This window comes from Jaculus jaculus, chromosome 13 (genome assembly GCF_020740685.1).
Source record: "Jaculus jaculus isolate mJacJac1 chromosome 13, mJacJac1.mat.Y.cur, whole genome shotgun sequence".
In the NCBI taxonomy this organism is placed as follows: Eukaryota; Metazoa; Chordata; class Mammalia; order Rodentia; family Dipodidae; genus Jaculus; species Jaculus jaculus.
The window spans coordinates 49,394,856-49,415,167 of NC_059114.1; the positions used below are offsets into that span (position 1 = coordinate 49,394,856).

Below are 20,312 nucleotides of genomic sequence, written 5' to 3' on the forward strand. Positions count from 1 at the left end.
TTAGGCAAAGCATTTGATAAACAAGATTTGTGAGGTTGAGTGGGAAGTGCTTAATAAGGAGTAGTTGTTAATTCTAATGGATTTTTTTGAAGTGGTCTGAAACAATCAAGTAACTTCATACACCCAAGTGAGTATCCTGAAATAGCAAAGTTGTATTAATACCAACAGTTGACTAGTAAAAGCATGTTGATAAACGTATAACAGCGTGTGGTTGTAGATGATTTGGGTTCTCATTTTTATTCTACCTAGCCTAAGTATGTGTCTTTTCCTCTCCTGCATTGATGTTGCTGGGAGCCCTTTTAATCTAGAAAATTATGCCTTTCAGCTCAGTCAAGTTTTTATTTTATTTTATTTTTGTACTTCTTCCCTGACTCTTTATTTATATCTTACTCATATTTACCATTCTCCACTAGGAGAGCTTGTTATTTACATATTCTGTCTTCTGATTTTGTCTTTTGGTAGTTATGGTTTGAACCAGATTCCCTCATAAACTTGTGTTTTGAATGTGTGGTCCCCAGCTGGTGGCAGTTTGGAGGAGGAGCCTTGCTGGAGGAGGTATGTTGCTGGGAGTGTTCTTAAGCTCTCCTTGGCCAGAGTTCAGCTCACTCTTGGTGCTTTTTACCAACACTGTGGCAAGATATGATGTCCACCTCTGGTCTACCATTCTTTCTCTGACATCAAGAAGCTTCCCTTCAAGACTGTACACCAAAATAAACCCATTCCTTTCATCATCTGTTTTTGGTTAGGTGTTTTGACCCAGCAATTAGAAAGTAACTACAATAGAAAATTGGTACCAAAGGAGTAGGATTGTTTCTACAAATCTGACTATGTCTTTTTTGGTCTTTGGAACTGATTTTCAGGAGGAATTTGAAACTTGTTAAAATTTACATTTACTATTTATGTATTTGAGAGGGAGAAGGAGGAAGAGAGAGAAAGATAACAGGTGCCTCAGGGCCTCTAACCACTGCAAATGTACTCTAGATGCATGGTCCACATTGTGCATCTGGCTTATGTAGGTCCTGAGGAATTGACCCTGGGTCCTTAGGCTTCACAGGCAAGTGCCTTAACCACAAAGCCATCTCTCTAGCCCCCAAGATATGAAACTTTGAACCAAGAGACACCTTGCAGTGCTGTAAACAGACCTTGCTGGACCATTTTGGTGTGAATTGGAAGACATAAATGAAGATGAACTGTGGACTGTGTGGCTTGGCTCATGAGGGGAAAAGACTTTTTCAGGGCTGGGCTAGAAGTAGTTTGTGTGAGAAGCTAGCTGTGCTCTTTCAGTGTTGCAAAGCTACATTTAAAAGTAATGAACTAGTGCGCTTGAAGGAACATAGACCAGAAGGATATGACAGATATCAGTTGTCATAGAAAAAAAGAGAGAAAGTTTCCCACCATAGACTGTGGCCTGGTTCATCTGCAGTTGTTTGAGAGATGGCCACCACTGAGCTTGGGCCAGCTGCTCTGCATTGGGACAGTGGGAGGAGTGTTGATTCTCTTTGAAAGGAGGGGGGCTGGATTAACAAGTTTGGCAGCCCACTTGGTACTGGTTTGGAGAGTATGACAAACGCATTAAAGAGAGGGTCATTGGATTTGCAATGTAGGATTTTGAATAGAGCCCCTAGACAATATAGAGCAGGGTCATGGTTGCAGCATAAAGGCTGTGGGTAGGCATGGCGTGGCATGGAACCCTGTTGACGAACCATGGGTTTCAGTGGAGACTGCAGGATGTTGAAGATGTCAGGACTATGAAATGGCCACCAAGGAAAGCTGCTTGCTCTGGCTTAGGTAGGTCTGCTTGTAAAGCAAGCAACATGGCTGGAGGGAGGAATTTAAAGCCTTTGAGCATCTTGCTGAGTGTTTCAGATGCCAGACTTGGATCTGCACTATTTGATGATTGCTCTGTTTATTTTTGATTTTGCACTGGTTCAGACTTTCCATATTGTATCTTCTTTTTTTGCAGTGAGATTGTTTACTCTGTGACATTATGTGTTGAAAGAATTTGTGTTTTAGTTTATAGGCTCACAGTTACGAGACTGTCTTGAGTCTCAGGTGAAAGTTTGGCCTTTCAAATGGTTTTGCAATTGCAAAAATGGTATGGGGACTTTTAAAGTTGGATTGAATGAATTATGCATTGCATTATGCGTTGCATTATGAGGTGGCTGTGAATCTGTTGGGTCAGGGTCATAATGAGGTAGTTTGAATCAGATAAACTCACATTTCTTGAATATGTAGTAGATAGCTTCCAGATCACTGAAATGTACTTCCAGACCAGGCACAGTTATGGAGGATGGGATTTATGGAAGCTTACAGATCCATAATGGCAGAAGAAGTTGGCTCCCTTTTAAATGATGAAGCAGAGAGAGTAAAAAAGTTACATGCCAAAAACCCAAAGCCGGGGCTGGAGGGATGGCTTAGTGGTTAAGGTGTGTGCCTGCAAAGCCAAAGGACCCAGGTTTGATTCCCCAGGACCCACATTAGCCAGATGCACAAGGGGCTACATGCGTCTGGAGTTCGTTTGCAGTGGCTAGAGGCCCTGGTGCAACCATTTTCTCTCTCCCCCTCTTTCTCTGTTAAATAAAAATAAAATATTTTTTAAAACCCAAAGCCATACCACAAATACACACACTTCAGGACCTCTGTGCACTTTGCTTATCTTTGGATTGGAATTGCAACTCCACCACCATACCTTAAGGCTGGACTCTAAGATCTGCCCAGTGATACCTCCAGCCAGGTGGCTAGAAACCCAAGAAGTTTTAGTAAACTCCTGAATCTACTGTGGGGCATCAATTCAGAATACCACATGTGGTACTCAGGTGGTATCAAGTTGGGAGTTGGACTCTTGCTGCAAGAGGTATGTTGCTGAGGGCAGGCTTAGGGATGTCATAGCCAGCTCCCCCTTACCCGACTTAAGCTCACTCTTGCTGCTTTTTGCCAGCTGCTGTGGCAAGATGTGTTGTCCAGCTTCTGCTCTGCCATCCTTTCCCTCCCATGCTGAAACTTCCCCTCAAAACTGTAAGCCAGAATAACCCCTTTCCTCCCATCAGCTATTTTGGGTTGGCTGTTTTGTCCCAGTCACAGGAAAGTAACAGCAACAGTTATCTTTCATTTCGGATATTTTTACTGATGTTTCATCTTTCTTAATGGTGATTAAGTCTTTATCCTTTTGTCTAACAAAATTTGTGTTTCAGAAATTAAGCAATTTTGTTTTAGAAAGTTTGTGTGCGTTCTAATTGTATTTCCTTTGAAGTCCCTATTTTCCTTTTTTATAGGCATTATTTATTCTGTTCATAGATTCTGGTGTTTCTCGTGTAAATGGTTGAGACACCCTACTGGGTTACACATTTTTTGCCTTCTTAATAGGTTGCCTGTTCCTCAGACAGGCTAATAGCACTATTGGGCAGTGGCTTTTCATTAAGTACAGTAAGGTGTGTACATGTGTGTGTTTAGTGGATGGGTATAAGCTATCAGTCTTACTTGGACCTGTCAGCTGAGGTATGGGAAGGAGGCTACCTGGTTTTCAAGAGTAGCTTAGCCCACCATGGCAGTGATTTTTAAAGTTTGCTGGCTTTAGTGACCCACCACAGCAACAACTTAGATTTCTCACCAGGTTACTTTAGGGAACTTTAGATTGATTAATGTTTCTGAGACATGATGTTGCTATGTGGTCCAGGCTGGTTCTGAACTGTGGTGATCTTCCTGCTTTAGATGCCTAAGTGCTAGGATTATAGGCATGTCCCACCACACTTGACCTGGGAACTTTGTAATCTATACTTGATCTGGGTAGGCCCTTTAACTCAGACATAAATTTCTGAGAGAGTTTTCTTCTCTCATCTCTGCTTATACCCTTCCTCCTCATCCTTCTTTTCCTCCCTTTCCTTACTCTCTCCCTCCGTCTCTCTTTCTCTCTCCCCTCTGGGTTGTACTAGAGCAGGCAGTCTGGGGCTCAGTCCTGGCACTTGTGTACTATTAATAATGACTTTGTATTATCTCTGCCCTCCCAAGCTCCCATTATGTTACCCAGGCGGGTCTCTTAATATCTGGGTCCAAGTAATCTTTTGCCTTCTTCAGTTTCCCATCTATGTGTGCTGAGGGCTGAATAAATTAATATGATCTCCAAACTAGTAACTTGAAACAGAAGTTTGATGCTATAAACATGTTGAGCTCTGTTAATTTCATTAAGAGAATTCTGTCAACAGCACAGTTAATAATGCAGTACTGTTGTCATAAAACATAGTAATAAGACACGTGTAGATTGGTGTGTCCTAAGGTCATGCCCCTTCTTTTCTGTCATTCCAGCTCAGAAATGAGTTTTAGATCATAAAATGTTATTGAAGAGTTGAAAAGCAAGTTTGGAAATATGGCTTACGGGGGAAAGCAAGGTGCAAGTATGCCTGTTGAGAGTCATTGTCTCATGATCTTTTCTCTTCTAACCCATTTCTAATTGCCCATCACCCATCACCCACCAGCCTTCCTACTTAGAGCTGGGAGTGTCTCATAGCCAGTTCTGATTCCTCTGGTCACCGTGTCCTTCTGTGATCCCAGGCTTTTTGAAAACTGCCTGTCCATTTAACACCCTAGCATACAACTAGCTTGTAATTATGAGTTTCCTGGGCATCTTTCCTGCTTCTGTGCAAGACTATAAGTATGCAGAGGCTGTCTTACATTCTCCCCACTAACCCTTCAGGAAACAGGGAGTAACTTTGTTGTAGTTTTTCAGTCAGTGTCTCTCACTGTGGGTGCCCCTCAAACACATCGAGTAAGAGACATGGCAGGTGCTTCAGACTGCTGAAGGGGATAGAATGTAATACTTCCTCACTTCCTCATCACCTTGTAGGCCACTGAATAAAACATACGCTTCCATTTATGACCTGTCTGTCTGTGTGTGGGGGGGAGGTGTGTTCTGGATGTTGGATCCAGGGCCTTGTGCATAAGAGGCAGGTGCTGCACCATGGAGCTATCTATAACCCAACCTTTGTGACCTGTCTTTCATACAGCACCGAAAATCACGCAGAGCATAGGCCTCTCCTCCGGCCTCTCTGCCTCCGGGCTCTTCTCTTCATGTGCGTTAGTTGCCCAAAGAGGTTGGCTCAGGAGGAAACAGAGCACTCTGGAAAACAAGCAAACCCTTCCTCCACTGCTGCTGCAACATTACCCCTTTCCAGAAAGGAGAGTTAGAGACATTGAAATGACTTCAGTGAAATTTTTCCTGAGTCACTGGGGCAAAAAACAAACAAACAAAAACACTTTTAAAGGGGAGTGATAATGTTCCATGGGAAGAATACAGATGACTCATGTTGGGAGTTCATTGTCATTTTGTCCCATGTTTCTCCCTCATGACCCCTGAAGAAAGGATAGAAGGACTGAGGCTTGGGCAGGGGTGGGAAGGAAGCTCTGTGGCAGCGAGATGCAGGGTGTCCAGAGTGAGCGGGCCTGCAACTTCTGAGTGCCTCAAATAAGAAAAGATGAGAGATTCCATTTAACTTCAGAACAGTCTTGGTCTTGCAGAAGAGCTGTAGGAACAATACTGAGACTACTGTCTCCTAGCAGGTCTCTGAGCTGCCTTGGGCACTCCTGTTTCCTCTTTCTTTTGCCTTTGCTTCGTTATTGACAAATTTTTATAAGTTCCTATTCTAACATGGTCTATAAGAAACTGGGAGAGGATAACACTTGTTCCTTGACAAAAATGCTGTATTACTTCTGTTCCTAGAATTTAGCTAGTTTCCCTGTATGTGACCTGTGGGAAAAACTCCATTTTCCCTGGGTGTCAGTTTCCTCATGTATAAAATAAGGGAGGGCTACCTTACCAAGCTTTTCTGATATCAACTAATCAAGAACATTGTCATTTTAAAATATGCATCAACAAGAATAAGATTTTGGTGGGCTGGATAGATGGCTTAGCATTTAAGGCACTTGCCAGCAAAGCCAAAAGACCCAGGTTTGATTCCCCAGGACCCACATAAAGCTACATCTATAAGGTGATGCATGTGCCTGGAGTTCTTTTGCCATGCTAGAGACCTTGGCATGCCCATTCTCTCTCTGTCTCTGCCAAATAAATAAATAAAATATTTTTAAAAATAAAGAATATAGTTTTGGACTAGGTGTGATGGTGCACACATTTAATCCTAGCATTTGGGAGCCTGAGGTAGGAGGATTGCCATGAGTTTGAGGCCACATTGGGACTACAGTGTTGAGTTCCAGCTCAGCCTGAGCTGGAGTGAGAGTATATATTATATCTATATATCTATATCTATATCTATATCTATATCTATATCTATATCTATATCTATATCTATATCTATATCTATATCTATCTCTATATATAAAATGTGTGTGTATATATATATATAATATATATAATGTATATATATATACATATATATATATATAATAATAACTAATTTTCAGTATAATGAGTTAGTTTCATAGCCAAGTATAATTGAGGACCTCAAAGTACTTTTGTTTATGTGGCTTATCTATTAAGTGTATTTACTGCTATTTCAAATTAAAACTAAAAAATTAAAAGTAGTTCAAGAGCGGTTAATGGAGTATATGTGTCATGAAAGCAGAAGGGAGAAATATTTGGGGGGAGGGACCAGGAAGAGGGGGAGAGGAGTAGTAAGAGGGAATAGAGAAACAAAGTAGAAGGATGTATGTGTATGAAGATGTCACAATGAAAACCACTTCTACATACTAACTAAAACAGTGTTTAAAACTAGTTCACTCACTAATACATGCAGGTGGAGTGGTGGCACAAGCCTGTCATCTCAGCACTTGGAAGTGGAAGAAGGAAGATCGGGAGTTTGTGATCTCTGCTATATAATAAGTTTGAGGACAGCCTGGACTTTGAGACCTGTCTCAAAACAACATAACATGGTCATTCACTGTGGGTTAGTGTAATTCCTCCTCACTAGAGAGATGAACCCTTTCCCTGCCTTTTACACCTGGGAGGGCTTCATGGCTTATTTTATCAATAGAGCATAGCCAGAGGGATGCTCTGTAGCTTTGGCCCTCGCTATCTACGTCCCCAGTCTGGATTGACATCTCTTTGTAAAGAGTAAGTGACTGTGAAGGGAGAGAAAAAAACCAAGCCAGCTCTGACCATTCTACTCACTCCAGGTGATGTGTAAATATATGAGTAAAGTCATATTTGGTTCTCCAGTCCAGTTGAACAAACGCCCTGTGGGACAAACACCAGATGCTCCAATCTCTAGCCAAATTTAAACCCTGAGCAAATTGTTATTGTTGCAAGCCACAGATATTTGAGACTGGTACACAGTGACATATAGCTGAAACCTTAAAGGCTAAGAAAAGTATATTCCAGATTTATCAATGTGAATAAACTTTGGTAAAAATTAATAGCATCTTGTAAAACAACACATTTTCAGGGGTTTTAAATTTTATTTTAATTGTTTTTTTTTTTTTATTAGAGAGAAAGAGGCAGCTAGAGAATGGGTATGCCAGGGCAAATGAACTCCAGATGCATGTACCACTTGTGAGTCTGCCTTTATGTGGGTATGGTGGAATCGAACCGGTGTCCTTAGGCTTCACAGGCAAGTGCCTTAATTGCTAAGCCATCACTCCAGACCTTTTTTGTGTTTTTTTCCCCCATGATAAAGTAAAGTTTTTTTTGTTTTTTGTAAGTGTGTGGGGGGGTTGAGATTATTAAAAGATGGCACTTAAACTTGCTTGCCTGATAAGGAATTCCCATTGGTACCTGAGGAATTTTTCTTCAAGGTCTCTATCCCAATAAGCCTAAGCTTAAAAAAAAATTAGTATGATTTATGTGTTTCAAGAGAATTCAGAATACCCTGATTCAAAATACTAATTATAGATGAATTTTAAATGATTTTCTTGTTTTTTTAAATTTTTATTTTATGTGAGAAAAAGAATGAGAGAGAATTGGTGCACAAGGGTCTCCAGCCACTGGAACTCCAGACATGTATGCCCCCTTGTGTGTATGTAAAACCTTGTTTTCTTCTGTCACCTCGTGCATCTGGCTTACATGGGATCTGAAGAGTTGAACATGTGTCCTTAAGCTTCACAGGCAAACACCTTACACCACTAAGCCATCTCTTCAGCCCATAGATGTATTTTCAAGTGCATAACAGTGAAGAGTTTTTCTCAGGGCTCGTTTCCTCCTTGTGGAGTAAGCTGTTTTCTCCAGTGTGGTAGTTATCGTTCTGTGCAGCTGGCCAAAACCTGCCTTTCTGGTTTGTAATGTCATGTTTATCTGCAAAGGTGTTATTACTTACGTGAAGTATTCTTTGTTCTGGTTGAAAGACCCACTGATAGTATTTCCAAACAGACTTGTCCTACTGAGGAGTCATTTTCTAAGACTGCAAGTCTCTAGTAACTCTATTCTTCTTGAGAATGTTGCTAGTATGAAAGCAATCTATTTGCTGAGTTAATGCAGCAGATAGTTCATAATCATGAATAAATTGGGTTAGATCATGATAAAATCTCACTAGTGGAGGCCAGTGATCTGAGATAAAAATATTTGTTTCAGAAAATCTGTGAGCATGTTGCTAAATGCAGTGAATGTAGCTGTATCATTCATGATTTTGTGATGAATTTTCCATTGTGGCACAAATCTCTTTCAGAAATGGTGGAAACTTGGAATGGTGCTAAATGCAATCATATTCATGGCATTCCTTTGCCAAGGACTGAAAGAAAGAATTCAAGCTATTTTTAAATTTCAGAGGAACTAACCATTTGGTTTAGAAATGAAGCCCTTGCTTCAGGTCTGGGGGACCAGTACCCTCAACAATAGTCTATAATGGCCAGTAATCGTGACGTCTGCTTGCTTAAGGGGCTTAGGACGAGTTCAGTTGGAAAGTCTGGAAGTAAGCAGGGCAGTAGGTGAATACATCCATAGCTCACTACCACACTCTCACCTTGCTCCCGAGTATTTCCCTACTTTACTTCTTGGGGCAGGTACCAAATCCACAGAACAGCAGTCCGTATGAATAAAACAAGGCAATGACCAACTTCTGCTGATGTGCCTTTCCTCTTGAAAATATTACACACATGTAACACATGCTTTGGGTAACCAGTCACATTCAGAAAACGTCCTGAGGAAAACCAGGGCTCACCTGTCTCACTTCACAGACCACTATAAGAAGTTTCTTAGTCGCTCCTAGTTCCAAAGTGTCTCGAGGGTTCTCATGGCCATTCAAGAGTCTCCCTCATTGCAGCTTTTGTATTATGCATCTTCCTCTCCTCTGGTACATATTAGTACATGTTTCACCATCTTCCAGAGTCATAATTTGCCTATAAGCTCTTAATAAACATTTCAATGAAGGGAGTCCCATGCCTCTTTCATAATGTCTTTGATGGTATCTGCATGTCCCTTTATTCTAGTAAATTCTGGAATTGGCCCGATGGGCTTTGAGCTTGCCAAGCAGCTACACCTTTAGCCCCCAGTTCTTCATTATTTTTTCCAAAGGTGATTTTTTATGAACATTAAGAATTTATACTTGAGCTGCAAAATATAGCTCTGTGGTTAACGTCTATGAAGATTCTACATGAAGAATAAAACTTTCCCTAGAGCAGGCGGTGACATACTGATGAGACACCCATTGCAGGCAGAGTTACTGGAAGAGCTCAGTCAGCTAGGACGGGCAGAAACGCTACGCGCTTCATGTCAGTGGCAAACTCTTCACCGGCATCCATGCTGTCTGAGTTGTGTCTTGTCAGTTTGACTGAGGAGAAGATAGAGGTCTTCACATGCAATTTTTTTGAAGAGTGATAGCCATACGGCATTCTGATGGTCTCTTGACCATGCACTCAAAGCATGTATAGACACCCATAGAATGTTGTAGAGGGAGTCATAAAACACCATATTTCCTCTTAAGTTGGGATAAGATGCAGCGTAACATTTCATGCATTCCCGTGGCTCCTCTGTAGAGGGTAAAAAAAATAGGCTAACAGAAATGTTTCTAAAGTACTTTCAGTATTAGATTATATGTAAATGCAAAACTGTCACAGAAGATTGGTAGACTATAGTCTGGTATTTTTAAAAATGGTAGTTCTAGAAAATGGTGATTTCTCTTACCCATGAAGTTTTTATTATTTCCATATGGAGGTGGTTTACCCACCCTTTCTCTATCTTTTTTGTTTTGTTTGTCTCTTTTTGTTTTTTAAGGTAGGGTCTCACTGTAGCTCAGGCTGACCTGGAATTTACTATGTAGTCTCAGGGTGGCCTTGAACTCACCACGATCCTCCTACTTCTGCCTCCAGGGTGCTGTGATTAAAGGTATGCATCACCACCACACTCGGTTCTATGTTTTTGAGACAGGATATTATTACTGTTTAGTGCAGGCTGGCTCAAACTCATGGCAGTCTGCCTCCTTCAGCCTCTTGAGTGCTGGGGTTACAGACATGAGCCACTGGAGCCATCTTCATAGTGGCTTTCTAAGCTTGCTTTTGGGTGTATTTTTCATGACTGTGAGTATTAGATCATTTTTATGTTTGGTAAGTAGATTATATGGATGAAAGAATGCCTAAAAGTTACAGTGGATATAGGAATATGAAAATAGTTTTCATAGTAAAGGCTTAGCTTACATATTTTTAAAACATCCCTACAATTTCATGCATATTTCTTTCCACTTTAGCTTATGAATCATTGCCCTCTCTCTCTCTCTCTCTCTCTGTATGTGTGTTGAGGTGAGCCCAACAGACTGGCCCCCCCTTTTTTTTAAATGAGAGAATGGAGAGAAAAAGAATTGGCATGCCAGGGTCACTAGCCACTGCAATCAAACTGCAGATGTATGTATCACCTTGTGCACATGTGTGACCTTGTACACTTATATCACCTTGTATGTCTGGCTTATGTGGGACCTGGAGAGTTGAACATGGGCCTTTAGGCTTTGCCGGCAAGTACCTTAACTGCAGAGCCATCTCTGCAGCCCATGAATCACTGCATTGCTTGTTTGGGATGGAAAACTTAGGTGGAGCTGTGTGGCTCTGCCTGCTCTAGTGGTTCCACTTCTCTGTGCCTCAGTATAAGGAAGGACCCAAAGAAGAGATGAGATCAAGAAGGCACATTGTTCCTGGATCCTGGCCTTCCATAAACATCTTGAAGTCACAGGAATGATTTGGGCACATTTTCCATAGTTTCTTGGGAAGTAAAAAGAAAAAAAATTGAGACTTCAGCTGGTCAGAGATTATTATTATTATTTTTTATTAAGCAGAAGCTCTGTATGGATACATCATGTGTTGGCACCACCATTTCCCTCCTGCTTACCCCTGCTGCGCTGAAGGCCCCTCTTAGTGGCATTGCTGGTGTTCACCATGGGGTTGTGGGTTATGAGTTGTGAGTACAGGAGTCAGTCATTGTGAAGGAATGTTCCCTCCCACCCTGTGGCTTTTGCATTCTTTCCCCCACTCTGTGACTCTTGCATTCTTTCTGTCCCCTCTTAAATAGGAAAGAATCAAAGATGACATTGCCCAAATCGGGAGCAAGAGAACTATGGAAGGAGGCAGTGATGGGATAAGGACTGTTTCCTCTTATTGAGTTTGGGTATGAAGTTGGGTAAAGTGTGGGTGCTCATCAATGTGTGATGTCTATGGACTACTTTATCTTCGTGAGCGTGGGTATGAAGTTGGGTCAAGTGTAGGTTCTCATTGATGTGATGTCATGTCTATGGACTACTTTATCTTCGTGAGTGTGGGTATGAAGTCAGGCAAAGTGTGGGCGCTCATCAGTGTGATGTCTGTGGAGCCTATGCGATACTACTTTTCAGTACATTCTTTTCATTATGACACTAGCCTTAACGACCTCATAATACACTTTCATTGCCAGATTAGACTTAACTTTTGACACTTTAAATATGCTTGTAGATGCAGTTTTTATTTTTATTTGAGACACTGGCATGGGTCTTGGGCCAAACATCCCTGCACTCACAGGACAAGGGAAGGCTGGTGTCTGGAATTAGTCCTTACTCCTGTGTGTTACAAGTGACTTCACAACTAGATGCCTCTACTATTGGACACCCCCAGCCATGGATAATTCTAAACTCTTTCTGCATCATTGTGTCTCTTGTCTGGAAGTCCAAGTCCTGGGTTGAAAACCAGGTCACGCCCATGCGGCCTGGCTGGCAGGCATTGCAGAGTCTGGTTCCTCCAGTGCTCACTTAGTGGGCACTTCTCTCCAAATAGAGAGGGTGTATCATGTACCCAGAAAATGATAACCAAAATGGGAGCCTCTGCCTTAAGAAAATTTGAAATTTGTCCTAGAGAGATGGCTTAGTGGTTAAGGTACTTGCCTGCAAAGCCTAAGGACCCAGGTTTGATTCTGCAGGACCCATATAAAGCCAGATGTGCAAGGTGACACCTGCGTCTAGAGTTCATTTGCAGCAGCCAGAGGCCTTGGCATGCTCGTTCTCTCCCCCCTTTCTCTTTCTGTCCTGTTTCAAATAAATAAAATATTTTTTGTTTATTATTTTTATTTATTTATTTGAGAGTTATAGAGAGAGAAAGAGGCAGATAGAGAGAGAGAGAGAATGGGCGCGCCAGGGCCTCCAGCCACTGCAGACGAACTCCAGACACGTGCGCCCCCTTGTGCATCTGGCTAACGTGGGTCCTGGGGAATCGAACCTCGAACCGGGGTCCTTAGGCTTCAGAGGCAAGCTTAACCACTAAGCCATCTCTCCAGCCCAAATAAAATATTTTTAAAAATGAAAATTTTAAATTGATTCTTTCAATGTAACTTATAGATGAGAGGACTAAATTCGTAGAGTCAGCTCTAATTTGTAAAGAGAAATTGAAAATGGATAATCATTCATTCCTGATTACAGCAAAAACAAAAACAAAAAGACCCCAAAACAGCAGACCAGGAGAGACTGTCTATACAAAATCCATCATACTCATTGGTGAGGTTACAGAAATGATTCCAATAAAGCTAAGAAGAGGATTTGCTTTCCCACGAGTATCTGTGATGCTTTGACAGAGATTCCAGTCAATGCAGTAAGAAGAGAGAGAGAAGAATATAAGGAGGCATGTTGTAACTGTCAAAACGAGAACGCATACTATATATTTATAGAAAATATTTGAAAAGACACCACAGACATATTTGTTTATTAAGACGATTTGTGATAATATTGTTTCTCAGCATATTAACAATAGCCAGTCAGAAAATATAGCAGCAATAAAATTATAGGATATCTAAGCATACGCCTGTGTTTTCCCTTGTTGCAAATTACCACCTCCGTGATGGGTGAGCACACCTCCACTTACAACCTCCCAGTCCCGCAGGTCAGAAGTCGGGGTGACACACGTGGGTCCTCTGATTACGGACGGGTCGCCTGATTAAGGTGCTTGCGTGCAGGAAGAAGCCGCTCCCAGCTTCTTTTAGGTTGTGGGTGGAAACCCATTTTTGTGATGGAGGGACTGAATCCCCCTTTCTGCACCGGCTGAGGGGGCTCACATCGCAATAGCTGACAAAAGCAACCGAAGCAGAAAAGGGCTCTTCTTGGCTCAAGGTTTACGAAAGGACACAGGTTGTCAGGGCAGGGAGGGCAGAGCGGCAAGAGCGTGGGCTCCTGGCCACTTTGCGTCTGTCAGCAGGCAGGGAGCGGACACTTACCCTCCCATAAAGGCTCTTGGGCAGCCCCCTCCACCTTCCGAGTGACAAGGACATGTGGAGTCCTTCCACGCCTTGGGTACCTTGGCGGTTCCTTTGCTTTCCCTTTCTGCCGGAGAAAGCGCTTGGCCCTGTGTGGTCCCCAGGGTTCCCCGTGGTCTCCCTGTGCAAGGTAACACAAAGCTGGGGGGCTGCTCTCAGGCTCCAGGGATGGCAACAGGACATCTTTGACTGGGGAGCAGAGTTTGTGCATGTTGCTTGCCACAAAGCCCACGTAGAATTTTATGACTTACATGAAAAAAAAAATACACAAAATTTTCTTGAAGCTCATTTTTAGCAGCTTTAATCTATGGATTTATTATTTGTGTCTTGGACAATAAAAGCTTTCACCACTGCTATTTTAATGTCATATATCTTCTGTATTAGGTGTATGTGTCTGTGTGTAATGGTATAGCTGGTATCACTAAAATGAAAGAATTGTGGGATTTTTTAGCACAGGGATATTTGATAGATTTATTTTATGTTTGGCATATTAAGGATTATCTTTATTTAAAAGACTTTTGACCAATAGATACTTTATTTGGTCCTATAAGTTTATATTAGCTTAATACTCATATAATTTAAGACTATTTTCTAGAGCTATTTCTTTAATACACTGTACTTATATCACATTTGTAGAGGCAAAACTGAAAGTGAGTGTCAGCATCTAATGAAAATGCTTCCCTTTGAGGGAAGCTAACAAAAGCCAAGAACTTGATTATGTCCCACTGAGAAAGACAAGACACTTGTTAAAAAATAGTTGTGGCTTATTTTTGCAGAAGTCAACAAAAGGTTCTGTGGTCCTTGACCATGTATTCCGTCACGTAAACCTCATGGAGATAGATTACTTTGGACTCCGTTACTGTGACAGAAGCCATCAGACAGTGAGTACAATGATTCCAGATTGATTTTTTTTCTGATTATAAATTTTACTCTATTTCTAGCCTAAATTTTTTCTTTTATTGTTGTTAGTTTTTAAATGACAATCTTATATTCTCTCTCCCCTCTCTCTCTCTCCTGGGGGGGGGGTTGTTGTTAATTGTTAGATATTAAGGCCTCAGTCAGTCCCTGTGGGAATGGGGCACCTGGGTCTCAGGATATTTCCACCCACCCTGTTGCTCTTACAATCTTCTTGTACTCTCTTTCTCAGTGGTCAAGAGCCTTGGCAGGTCTGTTAGAAGTCTACTTGAGTGTGCTGAGTTCTCTGTAGCCTCTTGGTTTCTGATTCAATGTGTTTTGATTGACCACAGTATCTGTCACCATTCCTCTCGAGCTGGTTGTCAGGCTAGCAGTGGGAGCTATACTCACATAGTCACTTCCTCTGTAATTTCTCATAGGCCCCTGCAGAAATGGCACATCTTATGGTAGGCATTTGGCTATCTTTTCTTGTCATATTGCTGGATCTTGGATCTCTTCAGTTTTCTCTGCTATCTGTAAAATAAAACAGATTTTTTTCTTCCAACCAAGAATGGAAACAGCTTGGATTAAAGAGGACATGCATTGTTGTTTGCCAGAGCTCTTGGTGTGTAAGCCTGCTCTTATTCAGAGACATATGGGGCTTCTCTCTGGTGCCTGAGTTTCTTGTGTGGGATTCTGACTTGGTTTCCACTAGTAGATATGAGTCTCTCCCACTGATCAGGCCTCATGTCCAATTGGAGAAGAGTTGGTTACCCACTAAGACTGTGTGCCACTATTACACAAGTGTGTGCATCTTGCTTGGCTGGTTGATTTTGCAGCTTGCAGGGTTCCCTACTTGTTCATGCTGGGAAACTCCCATAGCGTTTTCCACCACTATATGAGGGCTAGCCAGGAGGGAAATGGTTTCCCTCTCAGTGCTAGCATGGTATTTTGATGTCCTGTGACAGCAGTCTGGGGTGTCTTTAGCCATAGGGTTTTTTAGCTCTGGCAGGAAATCAAGTGTTATGGCAAACATTGTTTTGGAGACCTCATGGGTCTTCCTGAGTATTTCTTGATATGGTTTGATGTGGTTAGGTTTTGTGAAATTGAAAATGATTCCAAAAAAGGGGCTAGAGAGATGGCTCAGCAGTTAAGGCATTTGCCTGTGAAGCCTAAGGAACCCATGTTTGGCTCTCCAGATCCCAAGTAAGCCAGATGCACAAAGTGACACACGTGTGCAAGGTTGCACATGCACACAAGGTGGTACATGTGTCTAGAGTTTGATTATAGTGGTTGGAGGCCCTGGCATGCCAATTCTGTCTTTCTCTCGTATTAAAAAAAAAAGGGGAAGGTAGTTTGTAGGGCTTGCCTCGAAAAAGGGAAAAAAAAAAAGAAAAGAGAACACCCTAAGCTTGCTTTTTCATGATAATTTTTTGTACTTTTTTTCCCCCTCTCATGGAATCCTCTCTCGGATTCACCCCTTCTTTGTGGGAAGTGCTCTTTGTGGATGTCTCAGGTGGCTTTCAGTTTTGCACCTGTGTTGTAGTGAGTGCTCTCCAGATGTGCTTCTAGGAAGACTGAATACCTTGTCTTGTGTGGGGGAATGTGGCTGGGCTTGAAGTGTCAGACATTACTGCCTTTCTTGTTTCGAGGTAGGGTTTCATTCTATCCCAGGCTGACCTGGAAGTCACTATGTAGTCTCAGGGTGGCCTTGAACTCATGGCGATCCTCCTACCTCTGCCTGCTGAGTGCTGAGATTAAAGGCGTGCACCACCACACTTGGCTATTACTGTATCTTTTTAAAGGAATTGGGGGGGGGGTGGTCCTGAAGGGATTGCTCAGCTGTTAAAGGAACTTGCTGCAAAGGCTGCTGGCTTGGGTTCATTTTCCCCAGTACCCACATTAAGCCAGATGCATAAAGTGACACATGGGTGTGGAGTTGGTTTGCAGTGGCAAAAGAACCTGGCGTACCCATATTCTCCCTTTCTCTCAACAGAATAAAAGAGAAAGGAAATAGTTAGAGATAATATGTACACATAGTGTTTAAAAAAAAGTAATTTGAGGACTGGAGAGATGGCATAGTGGTTAAGGTGCTTGCTTGCAAAGCCAAAGGACCCAGGTTCAAGTCCCCAGGACCCACATAAGCCAGACACACAAGGTGGTACGTGTATCTAAAATTCGTTTACAGTGGCTGGAGGCCCTGGCATGCCCATTCTCTCTCTCTCATGTGACTCTTTATCTCTCTCTCAGATAAGTCTAAGTACTTGAAGTAGTTTGAGCTGTTAGAAAACAAGCAGGAGTTTTTGTTCCTGGGCTTGTGGAGTGGGGGTCATAAAGGCAATCCCAATGTGCCTTCTGTTTCTGATGTTAGTTGTCTGGTTGGATGGCAGAGTTAACATAAAGTTTGTCCCAGTGAAAGACTTTGAAGGAGATGAGTTTGAAGGATGAAAGGGGATTCATTAATTTGACTTTTGGTTTAGTCTAAGAATGATCTTAACCTCAGATAGAACACCCTTATGTAAAAATACTCATGTGCTTACCCTGACCTTATTATTTATTTTTCATCCTAGTCATTTGTAATTCATTCAGTGAGGAACATAATTTTCCAACCAGTATCTCTGTGTCCTGGGTTTAGAAATGCCCCAGGACAAGAACAGACAGACATATACGATGATATTAGTAGTGGTAACTTGTGATTTTTCTTGAACTACCTTCATAACTCATTCTTTCTTATTGGAAGATTTCACAAAATAGGAGTCAAAAATGGGCAGGTTGAGATCTTCACAGAAAGGGTGAGCTTTCCCTAAGGGCAAGTGGTCACCAGTGCACTTTTCAAAGACAGGGATCAGACTTTGCAGAGGCTCACCAAATATATCCCATAGAGGTCACAGCCTCCCCACAGCAGAATTGTACATCTATACTGAAAGATTATGTTGAAAACTATTGATGGTACCTTAGATTATATTCATATCTGATAAGTTTTTTTATTCCCTAGCAGGAAAACATAGCTTCCTGATTTTATCCAGTATGTCAGACCTTGCCTGGAAATATTGGCTGTCTTGCTAAAATTACATAAAATTACTTATCTGCTTGGAAGATAATGTAATTACAGGTGTCCTCCTGTGTGAAGGAGGAAAGTAGAGAGTACGAGAGGCGATTTAACCCTGGAAGCCGAGGTTGGGGTGGTGCAATTCCTGGAAGGAGCCCTTGATCCCAGGAATGTGGGTGGCCTCCCGGGAGCCTCTAGGAGAAAAGCAGTCTGGCCTACCTGGTGATTTTATCCCACTAAGGTTCACTTTGGATATCTGTCTCCAGAATTATAAGATAACAAATTTCAATTGTTTTAAGCCAACAAGTTGATAGTAATTTGTTACAGCAACAGAAGGGAACTAATGATGGATATACTGGAGAAAAATTTTTGCTTACTCCATTTTGGTTATTTATTACTTACATTTGTTTATTCTTTAAATTTTTGTTTATTTTTATTTATTTGAGAGTGACAGACAAACAGAGAAAGAAGCAGATAGAGAATGGGCATGCCAGGGCCTCCAGCCACTACTGACGAACTCCAGATGCATGCACCACCTTGTGCATCTGGCATACGTGGGTCCTGGGGAATCAAGCCTCGAACTGGGGTCCTTAGGCTTCACAGGCAAGTACTTAACCACTAAGCCATCTCTTCAGCCCATAAGGCTTTTTTGTTTGGTGTCTTGACATTAAGTAGAAGCCTTGAGCACTGTTGTGCATCCTGTGCTTCAGGCAGTCAGGGTTTCCTTGTGAGTCGTGGTGCCTGTGCTCCAGATGTGTGAATAGCATTACTTGCAGCGTCAAAAGCATTTGGGAGAGCTGTGGAGACAGCATACACCTAAGCAACAGAAAGCCTTATTTGGATCACTGCTTCTGCTTCTGAGATCCCATTTGTTCTTGAACTTCTCGTAGTTCATCTTTTGCACCCAAACTGTTTTTCCTAGGTAACCAGTTGCTAGACCTGATAGGCGTTCTCCTTTGTCGTGCTTGATGTTTCTATCACATTGACACTCATGGCTTGCTCCTTCACGAAATCTGTGTTCTAATGGTGGTATGTATCATAGCATATTCTCCTTGTTCCCCTCTCCTTAAAATTTCTTCTAGTTATTCATTCTGTCTTCTTTATAATCACTATTTTGTCTAGTCCATAAAATACTTAGTTTTTAATTTTAATTTTACTACTGAGAAAGAGAAGAAAAGAATGGGTGCACCAGTGCCTCAAGCCACTACAAATGCACTCCAGATGCATGTGCCACCATGTGCATCTAACTTACATGGTTCTGGGGAATTGAACCTGGGTCCTTAGGCTTTGCAGGCAAGCACCTTAACTGCTAAGTCATCTCTGTAGACCTATTGAAGTTTTTAAAAACAATTTTTTTGTTGGCAGTACTAGGGTTTGAATGTAGGGTCTCACACATGCTAGGCAAGCACTCTACCACTAAACTGTATCCTCTACCAAAATGGTGCATTTTATCAGGATTTTGTCCTCAATACTTCCCTTATTTTTTTTTTAAAGATTTGTTTTTACTTATTTATTAGAGACACAGAAAGGGGTGGGAGAGAGAAATAGAGTGTGAGAATGGGTGCTCCAGGGCCTCTAGCCCAGCCACTGCAAACAAACTCCAGATGCATGCACCACCATGCACCATCTGGCTTACATGGGACCTGGAGAGTTGAATTTGGGTCCTTAGGCTTTACAGGCATGTGCCTTAACCATTAAGCTATCTCTCCAGCCCACTTCCCTTATTTTTTTAACCTTTTTAAAAATTTTATTTATTTATTTGCAAGCAGAGAGAGAGAGACAGACAGACAGACAGAGACAGGCAGATAAGATAAAGAGAGAATGGACATACCAGGGCCTGTAGCCATTGTAAATGAACTCCAGGAACATGTGCCCCTTGTACATCTGGCTTACATGGGTCCTGGGGAATTGAACCTGGGTCCTTTGGCTTTGCAGGCAAATGCCTTAACCACTAAGCCATCTCTCCAGCTTCCACTTCCCTTATTTTTTAACTCTATGGAGGCTCACACATGTGAATCCACCTCTCAAGTGCTCTGTATTACAGAGCAAAGGAAATTGTTATCCACTGAGCAGGAGCAGGCCGGCTCTCTTGGCTGTGCATGGGAACACGTATCACCACAGACAATGGTGCTTGGAATGAACACCTGGGAAAACACTGGTTGGTGGGGCTTAGGAAGGAAAGCCAGATGACTTCTTCCTGGGCTCACTGGTGCTGAAGCTCTCCTTTTCCTGGGGATAAATATGCGTTATTCTTCCTAAGGCGTGCCCCATAGCTTAAAATACTGTCTAAGGACTAGTGATTCCCCAAGTTAACATCTCCTTCTCAGGCTTCCTTAGAGACACTGTATTGTGCAAAGAACACATCTCCTGGATCCGGACTGCCTAGGTTCACGTTACACTGTACTACCGGGAGAGTTCCGTGGCTTTGGGTGATCCATTTTACAAAGAGGAGTAGGGCTGGAGAGATGACTTATTGGCTAAGGTGCTTTCCTGTGAAACCCAAGGACTCGGGCTTGATTCCCCAGTATCCACATAAGCCAGATGCACAAGGGGGTGCATGTGTCAGGAATTCGTTTGCAGTGGCTGGAGGCCCTAGCATGTCCTCCAACACCTCTTTCTCTAAATAACAAATAGAGTAGAAATAATGCCAACTTCATAGGGTCATCGTGAAACTGCAGGGCATCTGGATTCACCACTAAAGCTGGTGGATTAAACTGCATTCACCTTATGTGCCATGCCTGG

General features: G+C 42.1%; 1 protein-coding gene across 3 annotated transcripts in view; it reads left to right on the plus strand.

Moving 5' to 3' along the window:
- The window catches only part of Epb41l4a (erythrocyte membrane protein band 4.1 like 4A), a 266,656-nt gene that overhangs the window by 111,109 nt on the left and 135,235 nt on the right, over nt 1–20,312 (plus strand). For all 3 annotated transcript variants that reach the window (XM_004652565.3, XM_045132757.1, XM_045132758.1), the window contains exon 2: nt 14,404–14,508. In XM_004652565.3, the coding sequence (XP_004652622.1) occupies nt 14,404–14,508 (105 nt within the window). The remainder of the gene's footprint in view (nt 1–14,403; nt 14,509–20,312) is intronic.